The 23,626-nt window shown below is 47.8% G+C and overlaps 1 protein-coding gene across 1 annotated transcript in view; it reads left to right on the top strand.

The window, feature by feature from the left end:
* The first annotated feature begins 748 nt into the window (after nucleotides 1–748).
* The window catches only part of LOC119178240 (neprilysin-2-like), a 45,973-nt gene continuing 23,095 nt past the window's right edge, over nucleotides 749–23,626 (top strand). The window contains exons 1-4 of the mRNA XM_075887306.1: nucleotides 749–875; nucleotides 1,661–1,712; nucleotides 4,644–4,708; nucleotides 5,738–5,841. Coding sequence (XP_075743421.1) covers nucleotides 845–875; nucleotides 1,661–1,712; nucleotides 4,644–4,708; nucleotides 5,738–5,841 — 252 coding nt within the window. The 5' untranslated portion in view covers nucleotides 749–844. The remainder of the gene's footprint in view (nucleotides 876–1,660; nucleotides 1,713–4,643; nucleotides 4,709–5,737; nucleotides 5,842–23,626) is intronic.

Genomic DNA, 23,626 nt, shown 5'->3' with positions numbered 1-23,626 from the left:
TCATTTGACGTGTTGTTGTTGTTGTATGCGTGTGTTTAAAAAGAAGCAAGTGAAGAGTGGCTGAGTCACGTCGGCAGCACTGTGCCATGTGCCTACAACTTGGTATTTAACTAATAGTCCTCTAACTATGTATAAATAGTTTATGAAGAGATTGAGCAAAAGGCTTTTTGAGCCTCGTTTGGCATAACGGTAACACAGAAGTAGCAGCAACCTAACATTGGGTACCAGGGAAGGTACTTCGACAACTTACAGATTACCATCATTTTCGCACAAGATATCAGTGCGCAGCAAGGTGCAATAGATGGTGCGCAGCGAGGTGCAATATGCAGCTTTTAGATGCATCGGTGGGAGCTAATACAATATTTAGATGCCAGTTTTGGCAACACACCGTTCCTTTAAAAATATTCGATGTGAAAAATGAGTGTTCAAAGTCTTCTACTTTTTTTTACTGTGACTGCACATGAAGAATTGCCTTGAAGGAATACTGAACAAAGATTCGAAAACTGACAAAACTACGGAATTCTACTCGGAAGATGCCACTGTTCCGATAAACGGTGTTTATTTCCCGCATTTTTCAACAGTTGGTTGTATTTTTGATAGATTGTGAGCGCGCAGCGGCTGCTCGCGAACGCGAGCAGTGACGTCGACCTCACCGAGGCGCATGCAGGGTGTAAGTGTTCTTGTCCTCCTCTTCCTTTTCTCCAGCTGTGCTTTCACTCCTCTCTTTCCTTTCCCCAAAAGCACTGGCACTTTGCCTCAGCAACAAGCATTGTTCGCTGGTGTTGCTGTTCATACCGGTTCTAGGCACCGAAGTGAAAGATGAGCGAGTTGAGAGACGCGGGCGATGGCTGGAATCGTTGGCTTGCCAGTTTCCGGTGAGCTTGACGTCACCCTACATCACATCCTCTAGTTCACGGCGCTGCCGCTAGACGCGACAGTTTGTGAAAACTGCTTTAAATTCATTACTTTGCCGTAGTTTCTGCTTGTGATGAAGGTGTTCTCTATCGATTTGCTGATCCAATCTATAAATTTGGCTGAAAATATTGGCGGCAAAAAGTTTGTATAGTATCCTTTTAAGGAAGACGTCTTTTCATGGATGTCTTCAAAGTGTATTCATGTTGCCTAGAAATAACGCCAACTCTGAGCCGACGAGGAGCTTCGTCAAGGCTCTTCAACAAGGGCAAGTTCACTCTTGAGCATGTTCAGTTGAGCTGCCTCTACAATATTTCTCAATGCATTGGCAAAAGGTTTGAAACTCCTCTTTTTTGTGTTCTTTTATGCTCTAACACATGCTTCAAAAGGAATAATCAGAATAAGCTAAAGTTCTCGAAAAGCTCATTTGTTTCCAAATAGTCACTTCTGTAGAACATTTACTACGCGGCACGGGGTGTCCTGGTGACTGATCTGCAGGCGTTAAAAGTGATTTTCTAAGGCGCCAAAATGCAAATGGCAAAAAAAAAATACTCACATCTACTTTATGCATTTCTGTGCATTAACGCAGTCTTCGTGCATTACAACATATAACGCGTAATAATTATTTCTGTTTTCCAAACTGAAACATTTCTGTCTTGATTGTCGAATGCTTTTTTAAACAGCGCGATTTTATTTTGGCAGTTTTCTCGACAAATTAATGTTGATTGAAACCAACTTTCGCTTACAGTTCTTCCGCTCAGCCTCTACAACATATCAATACCAACTTCAGTCAAGGAAGGGTAAGCGTATGCACGTTTAAAGCAATTGTATTTTTGTTTAATACTGTTACGCTGCTTACTAGAAAAGGAAGTATTAAAAAATGAAATAAAACCAAACGAATGAAACAGTGTTGCAAAGCTTCGTGCCATATACGACGGAAATTCAAGGAGAATATGTTTTTTGAAAGTCATTTGTTCTTTAATACAAATTCTTCTAGTTCATGTCTTAAAGTTGCTCTAGTAAAGATTCACCAATCGCTCTAGTACATCAACATCGTAATAATAAATTGTAGGAATATTATGTGGCAATGCATGCACAGTGGCAAACATACTGTATGCGTAATTTGGAAGATATCGGACGCGTCAGTCGCATTCGCTTCTTTTCAAAAAGGATTTGTAATTACGAAAATAAAAAACATTTGCCAACTTCTCTCTAAACGCAACTGTTCTTGAACCGCAAAAAAAATTATAACCATAGAACGGTATATACTTTTATCACATCAGCATCTATTACAACGCACGTAACAACACGTGCTTTGCAAAAAAATTCATTATGCTCGAACAAAGTGCAGGATTGTTTGGCTATGTTGTGAGGTTTCCTTGAGAGTGTGGCGCCAGTATGGCGGTTAAGATCATCGCCTACTGATTCGAAGTTAACGAGCTTGAATGATTCGGGTGGCCGCAATTTAAGGAGTCCTTCAATATGGCGCAACTCAACATCTTATCGCCATATTTATGTGGACAACCTTGCATTGTTCGGCTAGTCGAGCTGATTAAGCCAAGAGCTGGTTCAGTCCGATCTTGTTTGTCTTTTTCAACACGCCGCACAGACACCCGAAACCCATGCGGAAGTACTCTGCTTTCCGCAAGACAAACTACACGAATTATAAGGTTATTTAAGGCGGATGCATAAAACCTCAACAGGACAAGAGCTGCTGAAGTTGAGACGTGTCGATACGTCTTGAGACGTATTGAGACGTGTTGACTGAGAAAGAAGCGCCAAAGAAAACACTGGTAATGGCGTGGATGCTGACAATAATTGTGTACTTTAATACTCTGTCGTTTTTTTTACTTTATTATTAGGGTAATGTAGGGGCTGAAACATCCGAACACAGCCCCCTGCACGATATTAGAGCCTCCCCCTATCCCCTTTTCACTTCGTATTCAGGGCCGACGTTAAAGTTTTTCCTCAAAAGACGTTAAGCAGCAACAAAAAAAATCTGGATTTCTTTCGGCATTGTTCCTTTTCGTCACACAAAACCTCTTATACATATTCATGGTCATAAAAATTATTAATACTTGGCATATTTTATTGATTTTACATTACGAGTCTTGCTTTTAAATATTGAAAGATGTGCTGACACTATTTCTATCTATTGTTCGTCAAAACTATTACTTCCAGTCACCGAACTTGTTTCATTTTCCTTTCCATTTTCACTCTTTCCACTTTTTTTACTGGTCTGGCCCCACCATGTGTGCTTCAATCAACTCGGCCCTCCTGCTGAAAAGATTAGTGACGCCTGCGTCAGTGGATCAGCTAATTAGGCTTGTACAATCTGCATAGTGAAGTATTCGTTTGCACAGGAATGTTTATCTAGAAATTGCAAACTAGGTGGTGCTGTGGCTTAAAGTTGCTTAGAGACTACTTATTCGGCTGCATTTTTAGATCTTGAGTCATCATAAAGTTGCACATGCTGAGTGGTTTTGCATTCAGTACGCCACATAACCATCAATAAGATAGTGAAATGAAACAGCCATGCAATGGTGCAAAAAATACGGGAAACATGTATGCGTCTCAACCATATCCCAAGTGATAGCAGCTTAGGTTCATTTTTATAAGGTTACGGAGAGCTTTTTGTCTTTGTACTGAACTTTTTTTTTATATAAAAAGTATTAGTTGTCATATTTATGCTCATAGGAAGATAAGCAACGATGCGCGTGAATATCTCTTTAATTTGCAGCATCAAGATAACACAATGATGTGTTTTAACTTTTCGAGCGCTACTACATACGAAGTATTTACAACTTTCGCAATAATTTTTAAAGATGCAGCTCATGATAGCAGCCCACCCTCGGCGGGTGTTACTGGCAAGAAGTGTAGCGATCTCAGTAAGTGCTTAATTAGCACAACCATAACGCTGCAGGAATACGCCGCTAGAAGCATTCATTATGTTCTTTCCCTCGTGTACTCCATTACATCTATATTGAGCTGCTTTCCCAATAGACCAGGCAGTTTCCAACCATTGGTTGTCTTATGTGCATTCTTTGCGTACACTATTTTAAGCTATTGTATACGTATACCTATTGGCTCACAATCACATGCTCTTAAGTAACAATCAAAGAAGTAGCGTGTCTTATTAGAAAATGTTCCTTATAATGTGTCCATAGCGGCGCTGAAACCCTGCTGTGGTTACCTGTGCATTTCGGTCCCCTAGTGTTCTCTAACTTGCACAGATATATAATACCCGAACCTCTAGCATTCAGCCTCCGACGAAGTATGACTGCCGCGGCCTAAATCAAACAAAAGTATATTAGGTACGTAAGTAAACCTGAAGGTGAAGTAGATCCGTGCACCTCTTGAATCCACATTCGCCAAGGTTTCTGTAATTATACCTCATCGCAAACTAGAAATTTTCTGAATGCACGACGATGACAATCTACGCGATACACATTGAACGTGTTGATAAATCACAAAGTGAGTAATAATATGTTGCTGTAAACGTTGGCATCATTAGAACTTTTCTACATGTACTGTGAAGATTGTGTTCGAATCAGCGTGTGTATTACTACTGATTCTTTAAAGACTGCGATGTAAATCTTAAGGGTTTGATTCATTTGACCGAGCAAGTTTTGGTTTCAATAAGTGCTCTACTGTAACTGGCATTTAGTCTTTTCCCAGGGTACGCTACAGGTCAACAGCACGTAGGATATTTTTCGTTTCTTTTTCTGCAGGATGTTCCACATTCCGAGAATTGGCCCTCGCATTTCGAAATGTCTCTTCGAAGCTACTTTTGGAAGTAAGTTTATAAAAGTGACAGTCTCGCCTCGGCAAAAGGATTCTACTATACGTACTGTTTGAAGCCACCAGTAACGAAATAGTGTGAAGAAAGCTCATGGAAACAAGACGGTAATAACACTGCATAAATGATTAATACACTTCATCTCCCAGCCCTATATTGATCTGCAGAAAGCAATCGCACATACCCTTGCATCATTAGGTCGGCTACCAGAAAACAGCACACCAATTCTCATGGGCTATTCTATAACACCATCTCCTGCTGTAAATATCACCCAAATGATTACTTATACCCTACATGTTTCTCGCAAAAGTGGAGCAACTCCATAACAATTACCTCACAGCAAGTAGGAGAGTCTGTCAGCAGACTCTCCCACTTTTTGATAACATGAACAGTCCTACAAATTGGCTCGATAAAACAAGAAAGTGGCAAGTGTCCGCCACCCGTTGATTTATCTACTAAAATCGGAGTACGCTTGCCTTTAGAATAACTTAAGCTAACCTCCGTTCGTAGATAACCCATGCTGTCAAGAATTCCGCATGGTATCACACTCCGTTTTTATTGTGTTTTTTGGCATCTTCAACTTTTGACAGATGTTCATGCGACCTCGTATCAGCAGCGCATTCGCTGTCTATAAGCTGCGGCTTTCTCTCCATTAAACACCAGTTGCCAGTTAGTACCTATACTAAGGGCACTTTACTATGTCCTGTTTTCCTCGACCTACCCTTCAACATGAACATTTACGAACTCGCAAAGTACGTTACTTCAGATCAGTTAGCTGTTTAGGGCGAAACTATCTTCATTCTGCCCGAAGTTCAATGCATGTACACTGTTAAAATCACACATTGAACATTTTCTTGAAGTACTTGCCCTATGTCCCCCTATACTGAAGTTGAGCAGCACGGCTGACTTTCATTTCCATGAGCGCAGCAGCGTATCGCATTTCATACTTAGATTGCGCTGTTGTAGTATTAACCTCAAGCATGAAAGTAGGCTTCATTAATATTTTCTTTGTTTTTCGCATGGCAGCAACTGCTTTGAATACTATCAATATACCATGGACAGAAACGACGTTGAAGCAGTTTGACTCGACTTCCCAATGTTTGGAGAAATACTACAGTCCACAAGAAAAGGTGAGATAAAATGTCATAACATTATCATTCACCATGAAAAACACCTGACTATTGATAGCGTGAATAACAGCGTAATGTTGTACTGGTGATAAAATACAGCATAAACGTCTTTTCTGATCCGAAAGTTTGTACGTGGAAAGCACAACACAAAGTTGTTTAAACGTGCACTGCCTGGCATCCTTAAGCATAATTTTTGGAGTAGTTGCCCAAACGAGGGTTCTGTATTCGTGTGCACTACAATTGAATTGTCACGTACTACGATGAAAAAAAATGCATCCACGTTGTTCTATAATGCATATATATATATATATATATATATATATATGTATATGCATATATATATATATATATATATATATATATATATATATATATATATATATATATATATATATATATATATATATATATATATATATATATATATATATATATATATATATATATATATATATATATATATATATGCTATGGGCCGGGGTGATGATACGTGTATGAAACTGTCACCCCGACACAGCTGAATTGGCACCCAAATGAAGAAGACGACAACGTGGTTGTAGTGGGTTGGACTCTCGAGCTTCTCCCGTTGGCCTGCATGACTGTGCGCTCTTTAAGCCGTTAGCAAGACCAGCTCTCGGTGAATAAATCTTCCCCGTAACGTATTTTGGTGGAAGGTGCGGGTTCTTCACACAACCCGGCTCTGGAACTCCGCAGTGGACGCCAGCTTTCTCCAGCCGCGATGCCTGAAACTGGCACTCAGGCCTCGCCATCCGCGCCGGCCCCATCACCTGTGATTCCCCCCCATCTTCTCGACCCTGGCACGTTTTCCGGGACGGACAGCACGGACGTCGAAGAATGGCTCGCATTATTCGAGCGCGTCAGCAAGCACTACAGGTGGGACGAAACGCTTATGCTGGCAAATATTCTGTTCTACCTAGGGGGTACGGCACGCGCCTGGTATGAGACGCACGAAGAAGAATTAACCAGCTGGGACACATGCAAGCAAAAGCTTCGCGATTTGTTCGGTCGGTCAGTTGCTCGTCAGATGGCAGCCAGGCAGGACCTCGCGTCGCGTGTTCAATCATCGACGGAGTCGTACGTCACGTACATCCAAGACGTACTGGCACTGTGCCGGAAGACGGACAAAAACATGTCCGAGGCGGACAAGATCAGCAACGTGTTGAAAGGCATTGCTGATGATGCTTTCAACATACTAATGTGCAAGAACTGCACCACTGTCGACTCCATCATATCCGAATGCCGACGATTTGAACAAGCAAAAGGCAGGCGAATCACCCACCACATCGCGAGACTACCAAACACTGCTGCGACTTCGTCTTGCGAGGATTCTGCAGCGCCCCGTTCACTTGCGCCTCCTGCCAATATCGCAAGGATTGTTCGCCAGGAGCTGGAAGCCATGGCACCCGCTTCCTATCAGCCCCCTGCGCAAGACCACTGGGCAACAGTCTCGCTCATTCAAGCCGTCGTACGCCAGGAGTTTGCTAACCTGGGCGTCCAGGTTCCCCAGCCGCAGCCCATGAGCACTCCTGTCCACATTCTAAAACGGGCTCTCGCTGATCCAGCCCCGAAACGCATCGTATGGGCTCCTGGCCATCAGGGCCTACGAGGTAATGAGGCCGCTGACGCGGCCGCCCGAGCGCTTACCCACCGGGCTCCTCACCTTGGCTCTTATGACTCGGAGGCCAATACACCGCTGCTGCGGTTCAAAGAAATTGTCACCTATTATCGTGACACTCACCGCCTTTACCCGGCTCCTGCAAAGGGGCTGAGTAAGGCGGAAGAGCGAACTCTAAGGCGCCTGCAGACAGGTACTCTACTCTGTCCTGCAATCCTAAAGCATTTCGATGCGAACACAGATGGGCGGTGCCCACACTGTGGGGAGACGTGTGATATCTTCCACATGGTATGGGCATGTCCGAAAAATCCCCACCTACCCCCTTCCCCTACCTTTTCTCGAGAGGCATGGGAGACTGCCCTCCTACACAGCTCATCACTAGAGTCTCAACGGGCTCTGGTGAGACGGGCGCGAGTAGGGGCCTCGTCATGCGGCGTCCCGGACTAAGGACGCCGACCATGTAGCAGGGTCATGCTTTGGCCCCGTACCTCTCTCTTTTATAATAAATGTTTTTCATCATCATCATCCTGTCCACAACGCTGACCACCACTCTGCCCCACTTGTCGCTGCGACAGCTTCGACTCCTCGGTTTCCACCACGCTACCGAAATCCATCTGAGTGGCGTACGCACGATGATCGACCCATCTGTTTTAGATGCGGAGCATCTTATACTCGCGCCTTGTAGTGCGCCGTCCGCGCCGTCCGCACCGCTTCTCGAACATTCGACAGCTGACGCGCGCGCATGCGCCGTCGCGCCGTCGCCCACTCTTCCACCATCTGTGCATCCCTTCCTCCTCTACACACCGCGCGCGCTTCACTCCTCCACCATCTGTGCACCCTTCCTCCTCTACACACCGCGTTCGACATCTACAATTCTCCTGATTCTCCAGTGGACGCGCATGTGGCGTCGCGCTTCGAGAACATTCAACAGCTGACAGTGCATGCGCCGTCGTGCTGTATATATACTCAAGGTCGGCGCTCGCTCGCTCAGTTGCCGCTCGTCGGTTGGTTTGTACGGCGCGTCGACGTCCAAGGTCGCGGTGAAATGAATTCCAACGAATCCACAAACACAATGATCGACGTCCCTTCGACCAGCGCCGCCCTTTCGCATACGTGTGTACGTGTTCACTCATTTAACACCCCCTCCTACAACCACGTTAACCAATTTAGCCATCGACCCAAGTAAGTCGCACTTTAACACCCCGTTAACCAATTATATGGTCCGCATCCTCCTCAGTGTTCCCCCGAGGGAAGCTGCGGGCAATTTTTTTCTTGCTCTCGAGTTGGGCACATCTCCCGCCATTGTCGCAACAGGGGATATTTCCGGCCAAGCTTTCGTAATGTCGACCGCCGTCAGGACCGTGGACACTATTCGCAACCCGGTTTTTCGGATGACCATATTCAGGACTCTTCCGCTCGCCGTTCACCTCCACGCTCCGAACCGTCCTACGCTGACGTCGTCGCCCACAGAAACTGGTCAAGCCGCTCGCCGTCACCTCAGGGTCGGCCGTCACGCTCCCCTCAACGCCGCCGCTCTCCGTCACCGGCTTATTCTGGCCATTCCCCGGGAAACTGACGAGTGCAGCTCCTGGAGGTGGCGCTGCGTTGACGACTCGGAACAAAAACCCTCAACCAGCTACAATTTCAAGACGCAATTTACTTCGGGTGTTCGTTGATGGCCACGCCGTTACTGCTCTAATTGACACTGGTGCCCAAGTATCTGTTATGAGTTCTACACTTCGATCTCGCCTGAAAAAAGTTCTCACACCAGCTATGTTCTCTACTGTTCGAGTTGCTAACGGAAGTCGAACATCGGTACTTGGTATGTGCACTGCCCGCGTTACTGTTGCTGGCCACCACACTTCCGTTCTCTTCGCAGTCCTCGATGCTTGCCCACACGACGTCATCCTTGGAATAGACTTCTTAACCACCCACTCCGCCCTCATCGATTGTTCCACCGGTATCTTACGGCTCGAATTGCCTTTGTGTCCCGATTTCACTCCTCCAAGTCGCACTCGGCTACGATCCGTGGAGTCTCTACGGCTACCGCCCCAGGCTGCTATGTACGTTCCTCAGTCGCCCTTCCCGTCCGTTCCTGATGGAGACTATCTGGTAGCTCCCCTCATTGATTTGACCCTTACGCACCACATCGCACTACCACATACTATAGTGATTGTTGCTAACAACACGGTGCTACTTCCAGTTCTGAACTTCTCTACGTCGACCCAAGTTCTTCCCCAAGGCATCACTTTAGCTGATCTTTCGACCCTTGATGAATGTTCGATTTGTTCTTTTACACCTGACACTAAGACCATGGCGAAACCTGTCATCACGTCGCAAAATAAGGCGTTCCTCGACAAAATGATATCCAGCGACCTCTTACCTTCCCAAATTGCGGCGCTCCGGGGTGTTCTGTTTTCTTACCTGGATATCTTTGACGTCGACGACCGACCCCTGGGCCACACAAGTGCCGTAACCCACCGCATCGACACCGGCGACGCCAGTCCACTCCACAAACGCCCTTACCGCGTGTCACATGCTGAGCGCCAAGTTATACAGACGGAGGTCGAGAAAATGTTGAGGAAAGACGTCATTGAGCCTTCATCGAGTCCTTGGGCCTCCCCTGTGGTCTTAGTTAAAAAGAAGGACAACACCTGGCGCTTTTGCGTCGACTATCGCCACCTGAATCGGATCACCAAGAAGGACGTTTATCCTTTACCCCGAATCGATGATGCGCTCGACTGCCTCCACGGCGCCAACTATTTCTCGACCATTGACCTTCGATCCGGATTACTGGCAAATTTCGGTCGACGACCGCGACCGCGAGAAGACAGCATTCATCAATATATATATATATATATATATATATATATATATATATATATATATATATATATATATATATATATATGGGAGAGAAGTGTATACCTAAGGGCTCGTATTTCCGTGTTTTAACACAATATTAATGAGATATAACAGACAGTAATGCCAAGGAATGTACAGGGGAAGTTATTAGAACCAATGGAATGTAAATAAGAAGAAAGAAGAAAGAAAAGTGGATGAAAAAAATTACCAGCTGTGAGCAGGTAATTATATATATATATATATATATATATATATATATATATATATATATATATATTTATATATATATATATATATATATTGTGATGTACTAGACAGAGAACAAGAGACAACGCCCGATCCTGGGCCAGCTGTTCTTATTCTGTCTTCATCTTCCTCTCCCTTCCCTTAGCTGCCCACGCGCCGAAGCACCAGCGTCTTTCTTGGTCATGACACTCGGCCATGACTGCGCGAACGCGAAGCTGACGGCAAATTTTCTGGTGGACGGCACTGGCTGCCTCGAGCTGGTCGCTCTTTCGCTCGCCACGATGTCTTTTGAAAAAGTGCTGTGGACTCAGGCGGCCGGCACTGGCTGCCTTGTTGCGGCCGACGCTCTCGGCCGCGATTTGCTCCCGGTATCTGCCAAAGGTAGATCTGGTGGTCGATATAGTGGCTGCTTCTCGGAGGTCGGCCTTGGCCACGCTGAAACTCGGGGCCAGAGTCTTCCACAAGTCTATCGGGAGGTCGAGAGTGGCTGCTGTCTGCATCTTGAGTGCTAACTTTCTCCTCATGATCTTGGTCAGTGACACCAGCAGTGGTTACCTTGGCCTCTACCGGCGCCATCACCGTAGGCGGTTCAAGCATAGGCGATGCTGGTGTCTGCTCTTGCCTCAGTAAAGGTGATAGTAGGGCTGGCTTCTCTAACTGAGCTGTATGAGGAATGGTATCAGCCTCTTCCACTGACATGATGGCATCACGTGCCGGCGCGGGTACTGAAACAGCAGTGGCGTGTCGCACCTGCGTCTGACGTCATTCGTAACACAGGCGGAGAAGCTTTCTGCTGCGTGGCTGGAGGGCTCCGAGGAACCTTCGAGGTGTTGCTCCACTTCAGCTCGGTGTGCGAATGGGGTTGCGTCGTTAAAGGGCAATGCAGCACAGTCGAGAGGATTTTCCGCGGTTGTTTCGTTGGAGCAACGCACTTCAAGATGTCCAACTTCAGTAGCGGCCTCTGGCCGCAGTGAACTTGCTTCGGGAACTTCTCGTGTGGTAAGCTGCAGTGCACAGCTGCAGCCTCGAGGTGGAAAGCCTCTGGAGCTTGCTCCTCGATACCGGCCAGGTTGGACGGGGTGGTGGTGGAGAGGTGGTAAGGATTACGACCGAAAGCAGCAATGAGCTTGCAGATCCCCTCCGCCTATGACTGCTGCTTCCAGCCTTCATACCGGTGCCACGCCGCTGCACCTTCCCGAAAACGGTCTACAGCCACGGTTCATTTCTGAGATTCCGTCCAGGCCTTGCGCATTGCTTCCGCTTTGACGGTTGCCACCCAGCTGTCGGCGTCGTTCTTGACCCCGTGGAATTCCGGTAGTTTGCAGACGGCTCGTGATTGTGAGGTGGCAGGTGGGAACGCAGAGATCACCGACGTTAAGCAGTCGAGCTGGTGTGAGAGCTTGATCAGAGAAGACCGAAGCTCCTTGCGTTGCTGCGGTGTGCTTGCCTCTAGGTGGTTTGAGGCAGCTACACCCAACACTGCGTTAATGTCACACAATGCTGGCAACATTGTAGGTGCTCGCTTGGCGATCAACGCTGTCAGTTTGTTAGTCTCGGCGCGGAGCAGTGTGATGGTACGCCGCAGCTCCATGGCACTGCCGCACGAGGCTTCTGAACCGCTTTGGTTCGCGTCCGTGAAGTACGTGGTTCTAGTAGTACTCACGGTGGCGACACGCACGTCCAAGGAAGCATTAACAGCGTTTCTTGGCGGCTCATGTGTTGGAAGAGTACCGGACAGGGAACGCAGGCCGTGGGAAGCTTGAACAGCATTCCGAAAGGACAGGAGCCCGTGCGTATTACGACCGCGAAGTGGTAGCATAGTGTCGATTGGGTGATGCCCTGGTACCACAGAGGAGGCATGGACACCGTCCACTGATTGTCCAATGGGCAGCTGAAGCGTCGGCCGAGTTGTTGACTCCATCGTCAATAAAGCGTGAACGGCGTTCCTGGATGGAGAAACCCGCGCTGCCGACGAACCACGAAGACACGTACTGTAGCGATCAAGCTATGCCTTGACCCAGCGGGTCATTCGCCACGCCGGATTAGTGCCAAAAGGACAGTCTCGCCAGGTCTGGACGGAGGAAGCAACAGAGGCCGACTCCACGAGACGGCGCCCACTGATTGACAGCGGCGCCAACTGAGTGGAATGTCGCTAAAGAGGGCTTTGGAGCCGCCGCTCTATCTCCCGCCTGGGCCACGCATCGTTAGCGCGTTAACCGGCAGACGACGACGGCGCTGGTCAAAGGGCTCTCCCCAGAGGATTCCACGAACCTGGCACCTCTCGAAAGGGCGCGCTAAGATCTCCTCGTGGGAACGCAGCCCGAAGACGGCACCAAAGGGGTCGAGGAGCCCGTGCGTCTTCCGCTGTCCCCCTCCCTGTTCTACGGCAGCGCTGCGACTAGTGGCAAGGGTATGTGTGTATGTGCAAGCCTGTGTTGTGCCTCTATGAACAGACATGATGGGCGGTACTTAATTGAGACGAACTGCCACATCACCATTGATCCGCATTGTTTTATATACTGATCCCCAACCTAGGGACCTAGGGAACGGGGGTCAACAAAAAGGGCGTGCAGTGCCTCGCCCAACGCTCTTCTCTTCTCTTCTGTCATCTCGACAACTCACTGTAAAGATGTAAATAAATCCGTTAAGTTTGCTCAAAGCTCTCCCCTAGTCCTTGGCTCGACGGAGCGACGGCGATCGGCCCCGCTACCCGCGGACTGCGGTCGCCGCGACGCGCAACAACTGGTGGCAGCGGTGGTATGCCATCAGCGACCTTCCTTTCAACCGCACCAGTACCGGTGGGTTTCCGCAGAGGGTTCACTTGTCGGACCGCCGAGGAGGCCTTGACGCCGTCCCCGAACGGTGGTGGCAGTGGTGGCAGGTGAACAGCTGCCGAGGAGGCCTTGACGCCGTCCTCAAGTGGCACTTATCGCGGCTGTTCTGGATGACGAAGCCGGGACGTAAGCCTTCTTCTTCGTCGACTGCGCCATTGTGATGTACAAGACAGAACAAGAGACAACACCCGACCCTGGACCAGCTGTTCTTATTCTGTCTTCATCTTCCTCTACCCTCCCTTAGCAGCCCACGCGCCGAAGCGCCAGCGTCTTTCTTGGTCATGACATTATATATATATATATATATATATATATATATATATATATATATATATATATATATATATATATATATATATATATATATATATGAGATCTAACAGACAGTAATGCCACGGAATGTACAGGGAAAATTATTAGAACGAATGGAATGTAAATAAGAAGAAAGAAAAGTGGATAAAAAAATAACCAGCCGTCCAGCCGTGAGCAGGAATCGAACCTACGACCTTCGAATAACGCGTTCGAGGCTCTAACCACTGAGCTACCACAGCGGCCTTCCCTCCATCCACTTTTTTGGGTTTATATGTGAATTTAGAAGTAGGACTGAGAGTCAGCGCCATCTGTAAGCCAAACGACGAGTGTAAAAACACTCTTATGCGCATGTTTGGCGTCAAGCAGCACGTGAACTTATTATGAGCGGGCAGCTGATTAATTGTGCCTCTTATACAACCTAAACACACCAAGTCTGCCAGTACGAAACCCTCGTTCAATGAAATAAGGGAAAGAAGTGTGTACCTAAGGGCTCGTTTTTCCGTGTTTTAACACAATATTATTGAGATCTAACAGACAGCCATGCCAAGGAATGTACAGGAGAAGTTATTAGAACCAATGAAATGTAAATAAGAAGAAAGAAAAGTGGATGAAAAAATAACCAGCCATGAGCAGGAATCGAACCTACGACCTTCGAATAACGCGTTCGATGCTCTAACCACTGAGCTACCACAGCGGCCTTCCTTTCATCCACTTTTTTGGGTTTATATGTGAATTTAGAAGTAGGAGTGACAGTCAGCGCCATCTATAAGCGAGACGACGAGTGTGAAAACACTCTTATGCGCATGTTGTGCGTCACGTAGCACGTGAACTTATTATGAGCGGGCAGCTGATTAATTGTCCCTCTTATACAACCTAAACACACCAAGCCTGCCAGTACGAGACCCTCATTCAATGAAATAAGGGAAAGGAGTGTATACCTAAGGGCTCGTTTTTCCGTGTTTTAAGACAATAATAATGACATCTAACAGACAGTAATGCCAAGGAATGTACAGGGGAAGTTATTAGAACCAATGAAATGTAAATGAGAAGAAAGAAAGGTGGATGAAAAAATAACTAGCCGTGAGGAGGAATTGAACCTACGACCTTCAAAAAACGCGTTCGAGGCTCTAACCACTGAGCTACCACAGCGGCCTTCCCTCCATCCACTTTTTTGGGTTTATATGTGAATTTAGAAGTAGGACTGAGAGTCAGCGCCATCTGTAAGCCAAACGACGAGTGTAAAAACACTCTTATGCGCATTTTTGGCGTCACGTAGCACGTGAACTTATTATGAGCGGGCAGCTAATTATTTGTCCCTCTTATACAACCTAAACACACCAAGTCTGCCAGTACGAGACCCTCGTCTAATGAAATAAGAGAAAGAAGTGTATACCTAAGCACTCGTTTTTCCGTGTTTTAACACAATAATAATGATATCTAACAGACAGTAATGCCAAGGAATGTACAGGGGAAGTTATTAGAAACAATGGAATGTAAATAAGAAGAAAAAAAGTGGAAGAAAAATACGTGACGCTAAACATGCGCATACGAGTGTTTTCGCACTCGTCGTTTGGCTTATAGATGGCGCTGACTGTCACTCCTACTTCTAAATTCACATATAAACCCCAAAAAAGTGGATGGAGGGAAGGCCGCTGTGGTAGCTCAGTGGTTAGAGCTTCGAACGCGTTATTAGAAGGTCGTAGGTTTGATTCCTGCTCACGGCTGGTTATTTTTTCATCCACTTTTCTTTCTTCCTATTTACAATCCAATGGTTTTAATAACTTCCCCTGTACATTCCTATGCATTACTGTCTGTCAGATCTCATTATTATTGTGTTAAAACAAGGAAAAACGGGCCCTTAGGTATACACTTCTTTTCCTTGCATATACATATATATATGTATATATATATATATATATATATATATATATATATATATATATATATATATATATATATATATGAAAATACTCCTAATATACAATATGTCTGCGAGCATTTTCGAGGCTTTTTTTAAATAAAGTTTAAAATCTTTCTGTCGAAAAAATGCTCTACTAAGATACTCGTCAGCATTTTTTATAATTTTCAGCTGGCTGAACGCTCAGCACACGAATAGGGTGAAGAACAAAACTTCGAAAACTCTTGAACTTCACCTACAAGATTGGGTCGCGACAACATAAACGGCCTCTGGTCGCACCGCCATGTTCGCTTCTCCGAGGTCACCTCATCTGTGCTTCAAGAAAAGGAGCCTCTGTTAGTGTATAACATTCATTAGTCATTTCGAACTAGCCTATAACGATTCCTTGCTGGGTTGGGTGAGTTCAACTGTACTCGGCGAAAACCTATGTTGCAGAGAAGCAAAGCCTACGGAGAAGCGGGTATCTTCATACTCGTGTTGATCAGCAAGTATAGCAGGTTTTGCAGCTCGCATCGTTAAAGCGGTTGGAAAAGCGTGTGCACGGCAAATGTCAGTAGTAGTACAGTGAAAATGTTGATGTTTTGACACACACACACACACACACACACACATATATATATATATATATATATATATATATATATATATATATATATATATATATATATATATATATATATATATATATATATATATATATATATATATATATATATATATATATTATAATGGGGCGTTTTAGAGTGACACTCTTTTATAAAACAAAAGAGCGGTCACGACACGTCAAGTAGTAATGGCGGAACCAGTCTGAGCACCCAGCCAACCAAACGTCGTCTTCTTCACTGACTGAGTCATACCCCCTGCCTTTCTGAGCAGCACTCATCTTCTTCACTACATTTTCTTCCCCTCCGGAAAAGAGCCATCCTGGCGACTCATGGGCAGGAGACAATAGAGGGATCATAATATGGTTTTAGGCGGTCTATGTGGACTGTCTCACGTCCACAGCGTCGTTGATCATGGGGCTGCTCTAGCGGCTCGACGATGTAATTGACGAGTGAAGTTTGCTTAACCACACGGTAAAGGCCGTCATACTCTTACGTAAGTTTCGTTGAGAGACCAGGGCTGGTTGAAAGGATGCGAAGCCAGACAAGGTCATCTGATGCATAACAAGCCGGAGGCGTCGGGCTATCGCGGTGGTGCTTCTGCCGTTGCTGTTCAGCACTTTTGAAGGAGCGGGCAAGCTGACGACACTTTTCCACGTATTTAGCAGCTTGTGACATCGTCGTCGACTCAGCAACATCCGGGTGGTAAGGGAGGATGGTGTCTAGCGTGCAAGAGGGCTCGCGACCATAAAGGAGGAAGTATGGAGAGAAACCAGTGCTTGTCTGGACAGCAGTATTATGCGCGTATGTTACAAAAGGGAGAATACTGTCCCAGTTGGTGTGATCGGTTGCGACGTACATTGACAGCATATCTCCTAATGTACGGTTGAATCGTTCTGTAATTCCATTAGTTTGAGGATGATACGCGGTGGTGGTGCGATGACTGACTTGGCATTCCTTGAGAAGTGATTCGACGGCGTCCGACAAAAACACACGCCCTTGGTTACTCAGGAGTTAACGTGGTGCACCGTAACGTAAAATGAACTGATGCAGTATGAAACGACCGACGTCACTGGCTGATGCAGAAGAGAGTGGTAAAGTTTCTGCATAGCGCGTAACGTGATCCATAGCGACGATTACCCAGCGATTTTCAGCCGGTGTAATCGGAAGAGGTCCATACAGGTCGATACCAACACGGTCAAACGGTCGGGCAGGACAAGGTAAGGGTTGTAAAGGAGCTGGAGAACTTAGGGTAGGATTCTTCCGGCGTTGTCAAGCGAGACAGGAACGTACGTAGCGACAAACGAAGCGATACATTCCACGCCAGTAGTAGCGGTGGGACAGGCGGGTGTAGGTTTTTAACATCCAGCATGGGCGCATTGTAGGTCGGCGTGAAAGGAGGCGCATATGTCTGAGCGGAGACGACTGGGAATGACTAGGAGCCATTGGCGTCCTTCGGAGAGATAATTCCGTCTGTATAACAAACCTTCTCTGATAACGAAGTGCTGTATTAGACGGCGCATACCTCTAGGGATATTTTGCGAGGGAGCTCGACTCAACAAGTTGATAAGTGAAGCGATCCAAGCATCTTTTCGTTGCTCCTGTAGCATGTCGCTGACACTAAGTGCAGATACGTCGGGGGCAGGCGAAGACGGCGACTTGTCACTACATTGTAGAGGTGATCGGGACAAAGCGTCTGCGTCGGAATGTTTCGGCCAGATCGGTAAACGACGTGAATGTCGTATTCTTGTAGCCGAAGCGCCCAACGTGCGAGCCGGCTGGTGGGATCTTTTAACGAGGAGAGCCAACATAATGCGTGATGATCTGTAACCACGCTGAATGGGCGCCCGTAAAGATAGGGTCGAAACTTGCCTATAGCCCATATGATGGCTAGACACTCTTTTTCGGTGACTGAATAGTTGGCTTCTGTTTTTGTGAGTGCACGGCTGGCGTAAAAGACGACGTACTCATCAAATCCAGGTTTACGCTGGGCGAGCACAGCACCGAGGCCAACTCCGCTAGCATCCGTGTGTATTTCCGTTGGGGCAAGAGGATCGAAATGTCGCAGTATAGGAGGTGACGTAAGAAGGTGGCGGAGTGTGGCAAATACATCATCACAAGCTGACGACCAACTAGAAAGGTCGTTGTTGCCGCCAAGAAGGTCAGTCAAGGGCGATATGATGGAGGCGAAGAGTCGAATAAAACGACAAAAATATGAACATAAACCGAGGAAGCTGCGAAGTTCTTTTAACGTCTTCGGTTTAGAAAATTCGGCAACGGCACGGAGTTTCGTCGGATCCGAAAGAATGCCATCTCTAGATACAACATGGCCCAAAATTAGGAGTTTTCGAGCGCCGAAGCAGCACTTCTTCAAGTTGAGCTGTAGACCGGCGGAGGTGAGGCAAGTGAGCACTGTCTCGAGCCGCTGAAGATGCGTTGAAAAGTCGCTTGAAAATATCACGACATTATCTAAATAAAGCAGACATGTCTAGGATGTTGTCTATCATGCGCTCGAAAGTGGCAGGCGCATTGCAGAGCCTGAATGGCATGACGTTAAATTCGTATAAGCCATCAGGGGTAACAAAACCGTCTTGGGGCGATCAGCCTCAGCCATGCGAACCTGCCAATAACCTGAACGCAGATCTAGTGACGAGAAGAACTCCGCGCCTTGTAAGCAGTCAAGGGCATCGTCAATGCGCGGTAGCGGGTAAACATCTTTGCGTGTGATCTTATTCAACCGGCCGTAGTCGACGCAGAATCTTATTGAGCCATCCTTTTTCTTGACTAGAACAACTGGGGATGCCCACGGGCTGTTAGAGGGCTCAATAACACCTTGCTTCAACATGTCATCAACTTGTTCCGCGATTATACGACGCTCAGATGCCGATACACGATACGGACGCTGACGTAAAGGAGCGTGAAGGCCAGTGTCGATTCCGTGAGATACTGTGGAAGCACAGCCCAAAGTCAGTTGCTGGTGGTCGAAGCTGGCACGGAAGCGCTCGAGGAGGGTGATGATGTCGGTGCGCTGCTGAGCCGTAAGGTTGGTGTCGATGCAGCGCGAAATTGCGTCAGTGAATGATGGGGAAGTGAATGACGCGCAGCAATCAACAGCGTCAATAGGTAGCGTAGTCGAGTGGTCAGGAACTACACGTGCACTCGAGGGATCAATTTCATCGGCAAAGCGCAAGCACGTACTCTCCGTACAGTAACTTGGAAGGTGAGGAAAACGGATTTGAAACATAAATTGCACTTGATGCCTCGTGAACATTCAGAACGGCGAAAGGAATCAGGAAGCACTTGCGGCGAACAGCGGTTTCAGAAGGCGTAAAAGGAACAGTTGAGCCACTAGAGACGTCACAGGAAAGCGGAACTAGGGCAGATGAGAACGGGGGTATCGAAGTGTCAGCGGCAACGAAAACTTTTGCAGGTGGAAGGGACGAGTCGAGTGAAGCAGCGTCGCATAACGGCGCGAATTCCACTTCGGCGTGAGCACAGTCGATGACGGCATGATGAGTGCAGAGAAAGCCCCAGCCTAATATAATGTCATGGGAACACTGCGGAAGTACTACAAACTCGACGACATAAATATAGTCAGCAATAGCGACACGTGCTGTGCATGCAGGAAAAGGGCGAATTCGTTGCTCGCTCGCAGTGCTCAAAACGAAGTCGTGAAGAGGCATTGTGACTTTTTTAGTCAACGGCAAAGTTTTTCAGTCGTTACAGACACTGCGGCGCCAGTATCGACCAATGCAAAAACATGTATACCTTCAACGGAGACAGCAACGACGTTGGACGGCGAAAAACAAAGTCTTGCGGAGTTCGAAAGATCCGCACTTCTTGCCCCCGGAACTGCGGCTCCTAGTTTTCCTCAGGGACAGGGCGAGGTCGACGTAGCATAGGGGAAAGGGAACGGCGTTGAGGTGAAGGCGACCAGTGTCTGTTGAAGTTCCGGTGAGGTGAAAATGTGTCTATGGTCACAGTCTCGCCAGATACAGCAAGCTCTGGGCGTTGTGGGAAAGCATAAATGTTGGGCCTGACGTCGTCACGCAAGAAAAACTCACGCCGTCGACAAAATTGTGCCGCGTGCCCCGCAATTCCACAGGCGAAGCATATGGGGTGGTTGTCTTGAGTGCGCCAAGGGTTCTGAAAGCGCGGAGGTGGTGGTCGGGAGAAAGGACGGGCAGCCTGGTACATAGGCTCAGTCGGTACGACAAAGGGGCGCGTGGACGTAGGAGTTCGTGACAAAGAAGCGTGGCCGCTCGCGACAAGTGGACGTCGGGTTCCGTTCAGTGCTTCGGCATAGGTCGATGGAGCAGCCACAGGTGGTGCGTGAGCTGCTGGTAGCGCCTCGGACACTTGCTCCTGGACTACTCTCTGTATTGATGGCGCTAAAGTAGATGGGGCACCTTCGGAGGTATAAGGCCCGAGGGACAACTGGCGTGCGACCTCCTCTCGTACAAATTGCTTGATCTCGAGAAGCAAAGTGTTGTGGTCTATAGTAGTGCCAGGCGACGTTAAAGTGGAGATTGTTGCACATGGTGCATTGGCACGACGAGTGGTGTCACGCTGTTTTCAGAGCTCATCATAGCTCTGACAAAGTTGTGTCACTTCCGCTACCGTTTGCGGGCTTTTGGCGACAAGCATCTGAAATGCGTCGTCAGTCACGCTTTTCAAGATGTGTTTGATCTTCTCGGCTTCTGTCATGGCCGAGTTGACACGCCGGCAAAGGTCGACCACATCTTCGATATAACTGGTGTAATTCTCACCATTCTGCTGAGCCCTAGTACGCAAGCGCTGTTCGGCCCGTAGTTTGCGAAGTGCTGGACGGCCAAACAAGTCCGCGAACGCCGTTCGGAAGGGCGACCAGGTGGGGAGGTCTCTCTCGTGATTACGGTACCACAGACTGGCGACCTCGGTCAAATGAAATTGGACGACAGTAAGCTTGTGTGCATCGTCCCACTTGTTGTGCTTGCTTACCTGGTCGTATTCGTTGAGCCAGTCTTCCATGTCTTTGTCATCGGTTCCACTGAAGGTAGGCGGATCGCGGTGCCGGAAGGAGCCGAGACTGACAGGAGGTGCAGTAGTTGGAGCCGAGGCGGCCGCCTGCTGATCGTCGTCCGTGGACATCGTAGCAACTGGAGGCAACGTACGGTTTCGCAATTCCAGGATTAGGCGTTACCCAGCACTCTCCACCAATTATATTGGGGCGTTTTAGAGTGACACTCTTTTATAAAACAGGAGAGCGGTCACGACACGTCATGGGGTAATGGCGGAACCAGTCTGAGCACGCAGCCAACCAAACGTCGTCTTCTTCACCGACTGAGTCATACCCCCTGCCTTTCTGAGTAGCGCTCATCCTCTTCAATATATATATATCTATATATATATATATATATATTGCCACAGCTTGACTATCGCAGAAGGCGCGTGCCACAATTCGCGTTCGTAAAAGCCGCCACCCAAGTATCAAGAAAGCCGCGCCATGGAACGTCGTCCTGCGTGCGCCACGATGCTACGCCACGGGACCGGCACGAGACTCGAGGGGCAGATGAAGAGACCGACGAAGTTGGAGTCAGCGAGCAAGAGACATTTTGGCTGACCATTTTTAGTTTTGAGTTTAAGGGCTCAAGTTAGCCCTAAATAAACAGTTTCTATAGTACCAGGTGCTATATTTATTCGTAACGATCTGGTTGGGGTGCGGGGTATGATTCCAAGCCCATCACAGGCAAGAGCGAGAAGCCCAGATCCCAGAAGATTGGAGCCAGCAGAATTAACACCTGTGCACTAACGCACGAGTGTTTGACTACGTGGTGAGCAGCCCGAGTTTGGCCCCCTAATTGACCCATCAAGACCTGTCGAGACCTCAAGCACAATAGTCACTGTGATGGCCACCCTGTCGATGCCATCTCCATCTCACCTCGTTGTGGATTTGCCACGTACACCAGAGGTCTTCCACGGTGAGACCTTTGAAGACTACGAAAACGGGCTTGAAGGCTTCGAGCGCGTTGTACGTTTGAATGGTTGGGTCGAAGCCCGAAAACTTCGTTACGCTTACGTCGCCCTGCAAGATTCGGCACGTACGTGGTTTGAGAACCACGAAGCGTCCTTGCTGTCGTGGGACGACTTCCGACGAGAGCTAATCGCAACCTATCCGAACACGGACCGCAAAGAGAAGGCAGAAGCTGCTCTTCAGGCAAGGAACCAACGGAATAAAGAGAGCGTGGCCATGTACATAGAAGACATGTCGTGGCTCTTCCGCCGAGCCGACCAAAACATGGCCGAAGAGAAGAAGTTGCGGCACCTAATGCGTGGAGCAAAAAAAAGAAATTTTTGCAGGCCTGGTGCGTAATCCACCGCGAACAGTGGCGGAGTCAACAGCCCTCCTCACCAACGTTGACGTCCTCCAGGAAATGGTGAGGGCTATCGTTAAGGAGGAGCTCCAGAAACTGCAACTCCTCCAAAGTCCTCCAGCAATGCCCTCAATCGCGGACGTTGCACGTGAAGAAGTGCGGCAAGCAATTATTCAGCCACAGCCTCAGGTGCCCCACCACACGCAACGGGAACCTCAGCCACAGCTGTCATACGCGCAAGTCACGTGACAAGACATCAGACGCCCGAACTTTGCACAAGCTCCCGTTATGCCACCGACCTTTTCTCGCAGTACGCCACCGCCGATGCCAGAAGCGAGACCCCGCAAAAGTGATGTATTGCGCACGGCAGACCAGCGGCCCCTCTGCTACCACTGTGTGGAGGCAGGTCATCTTTATGGGACATGCCACTACCGTCGGGTCGGTCTACGTGGCTTCCCAGTGAATGCACCCTGCCCTCGTAACGGGGAGTGCCCTTACGAAATTGAAGAATTTTTATCTTCGCGCTATGCCTCTCCAAACATTCAGCGACATGAATCGCGGTCACTTGCACCAATTCGCAATAGGTCGCCGAGTCCACACCCATCATCTAGTTTTCGGAGGCGTCGTTCACCAAGCCCGCGACGGGAAAACTAGAACCAGCGACCTGTGGAGGCAGGGCCGCTGATTTTCGGAACACTGAAAACGCTCCATCGTTAACCGAATCAGACGACCACACTGACACAATGACGGACAAGCGCAGTAATGGTGACGTGACATCTGAGCTACAAGTCAGAATCGACGACGTCGAAACCATAGCGTTAATAGACACAAGTGCAGACTACTCAGTAATAAGTAGCATGCTCGCAAAGAAGCTGAAGAAAGTGCTCACTCATTGGACCGGACCACAGATACGCACCGCCGGAGGGCACTTAGTCAGCAACGTAGGTTTGTGTACAGCGAGAGTGGGAATAAGCGGCCATGTGTACGTCTGCAGTTTTATTGTTCTCCACGAATGTTCC

The sequence above is a fragment of the Rhipicephalus microplus genome, chromosome 1 (assembly GCF_043290135.1).
Source record: "Rhipicephalus microplus isolate Deutch F79 chromosome 1, USDA_Rmic, whole genome shotgun sequence".
Taxonomy (NCBI): domain Eukaryota; kingdom Metazoa; phylum Arthropoda; class Arachnida; order Ixodida; family Ixodidae; genus Rhipicephalus; species Rhipicephalus microplus.
Note: the sequence above shows the minus strand (reverse complement) of the source record. Positions and strands in the feature narration are given on the sequence as shown.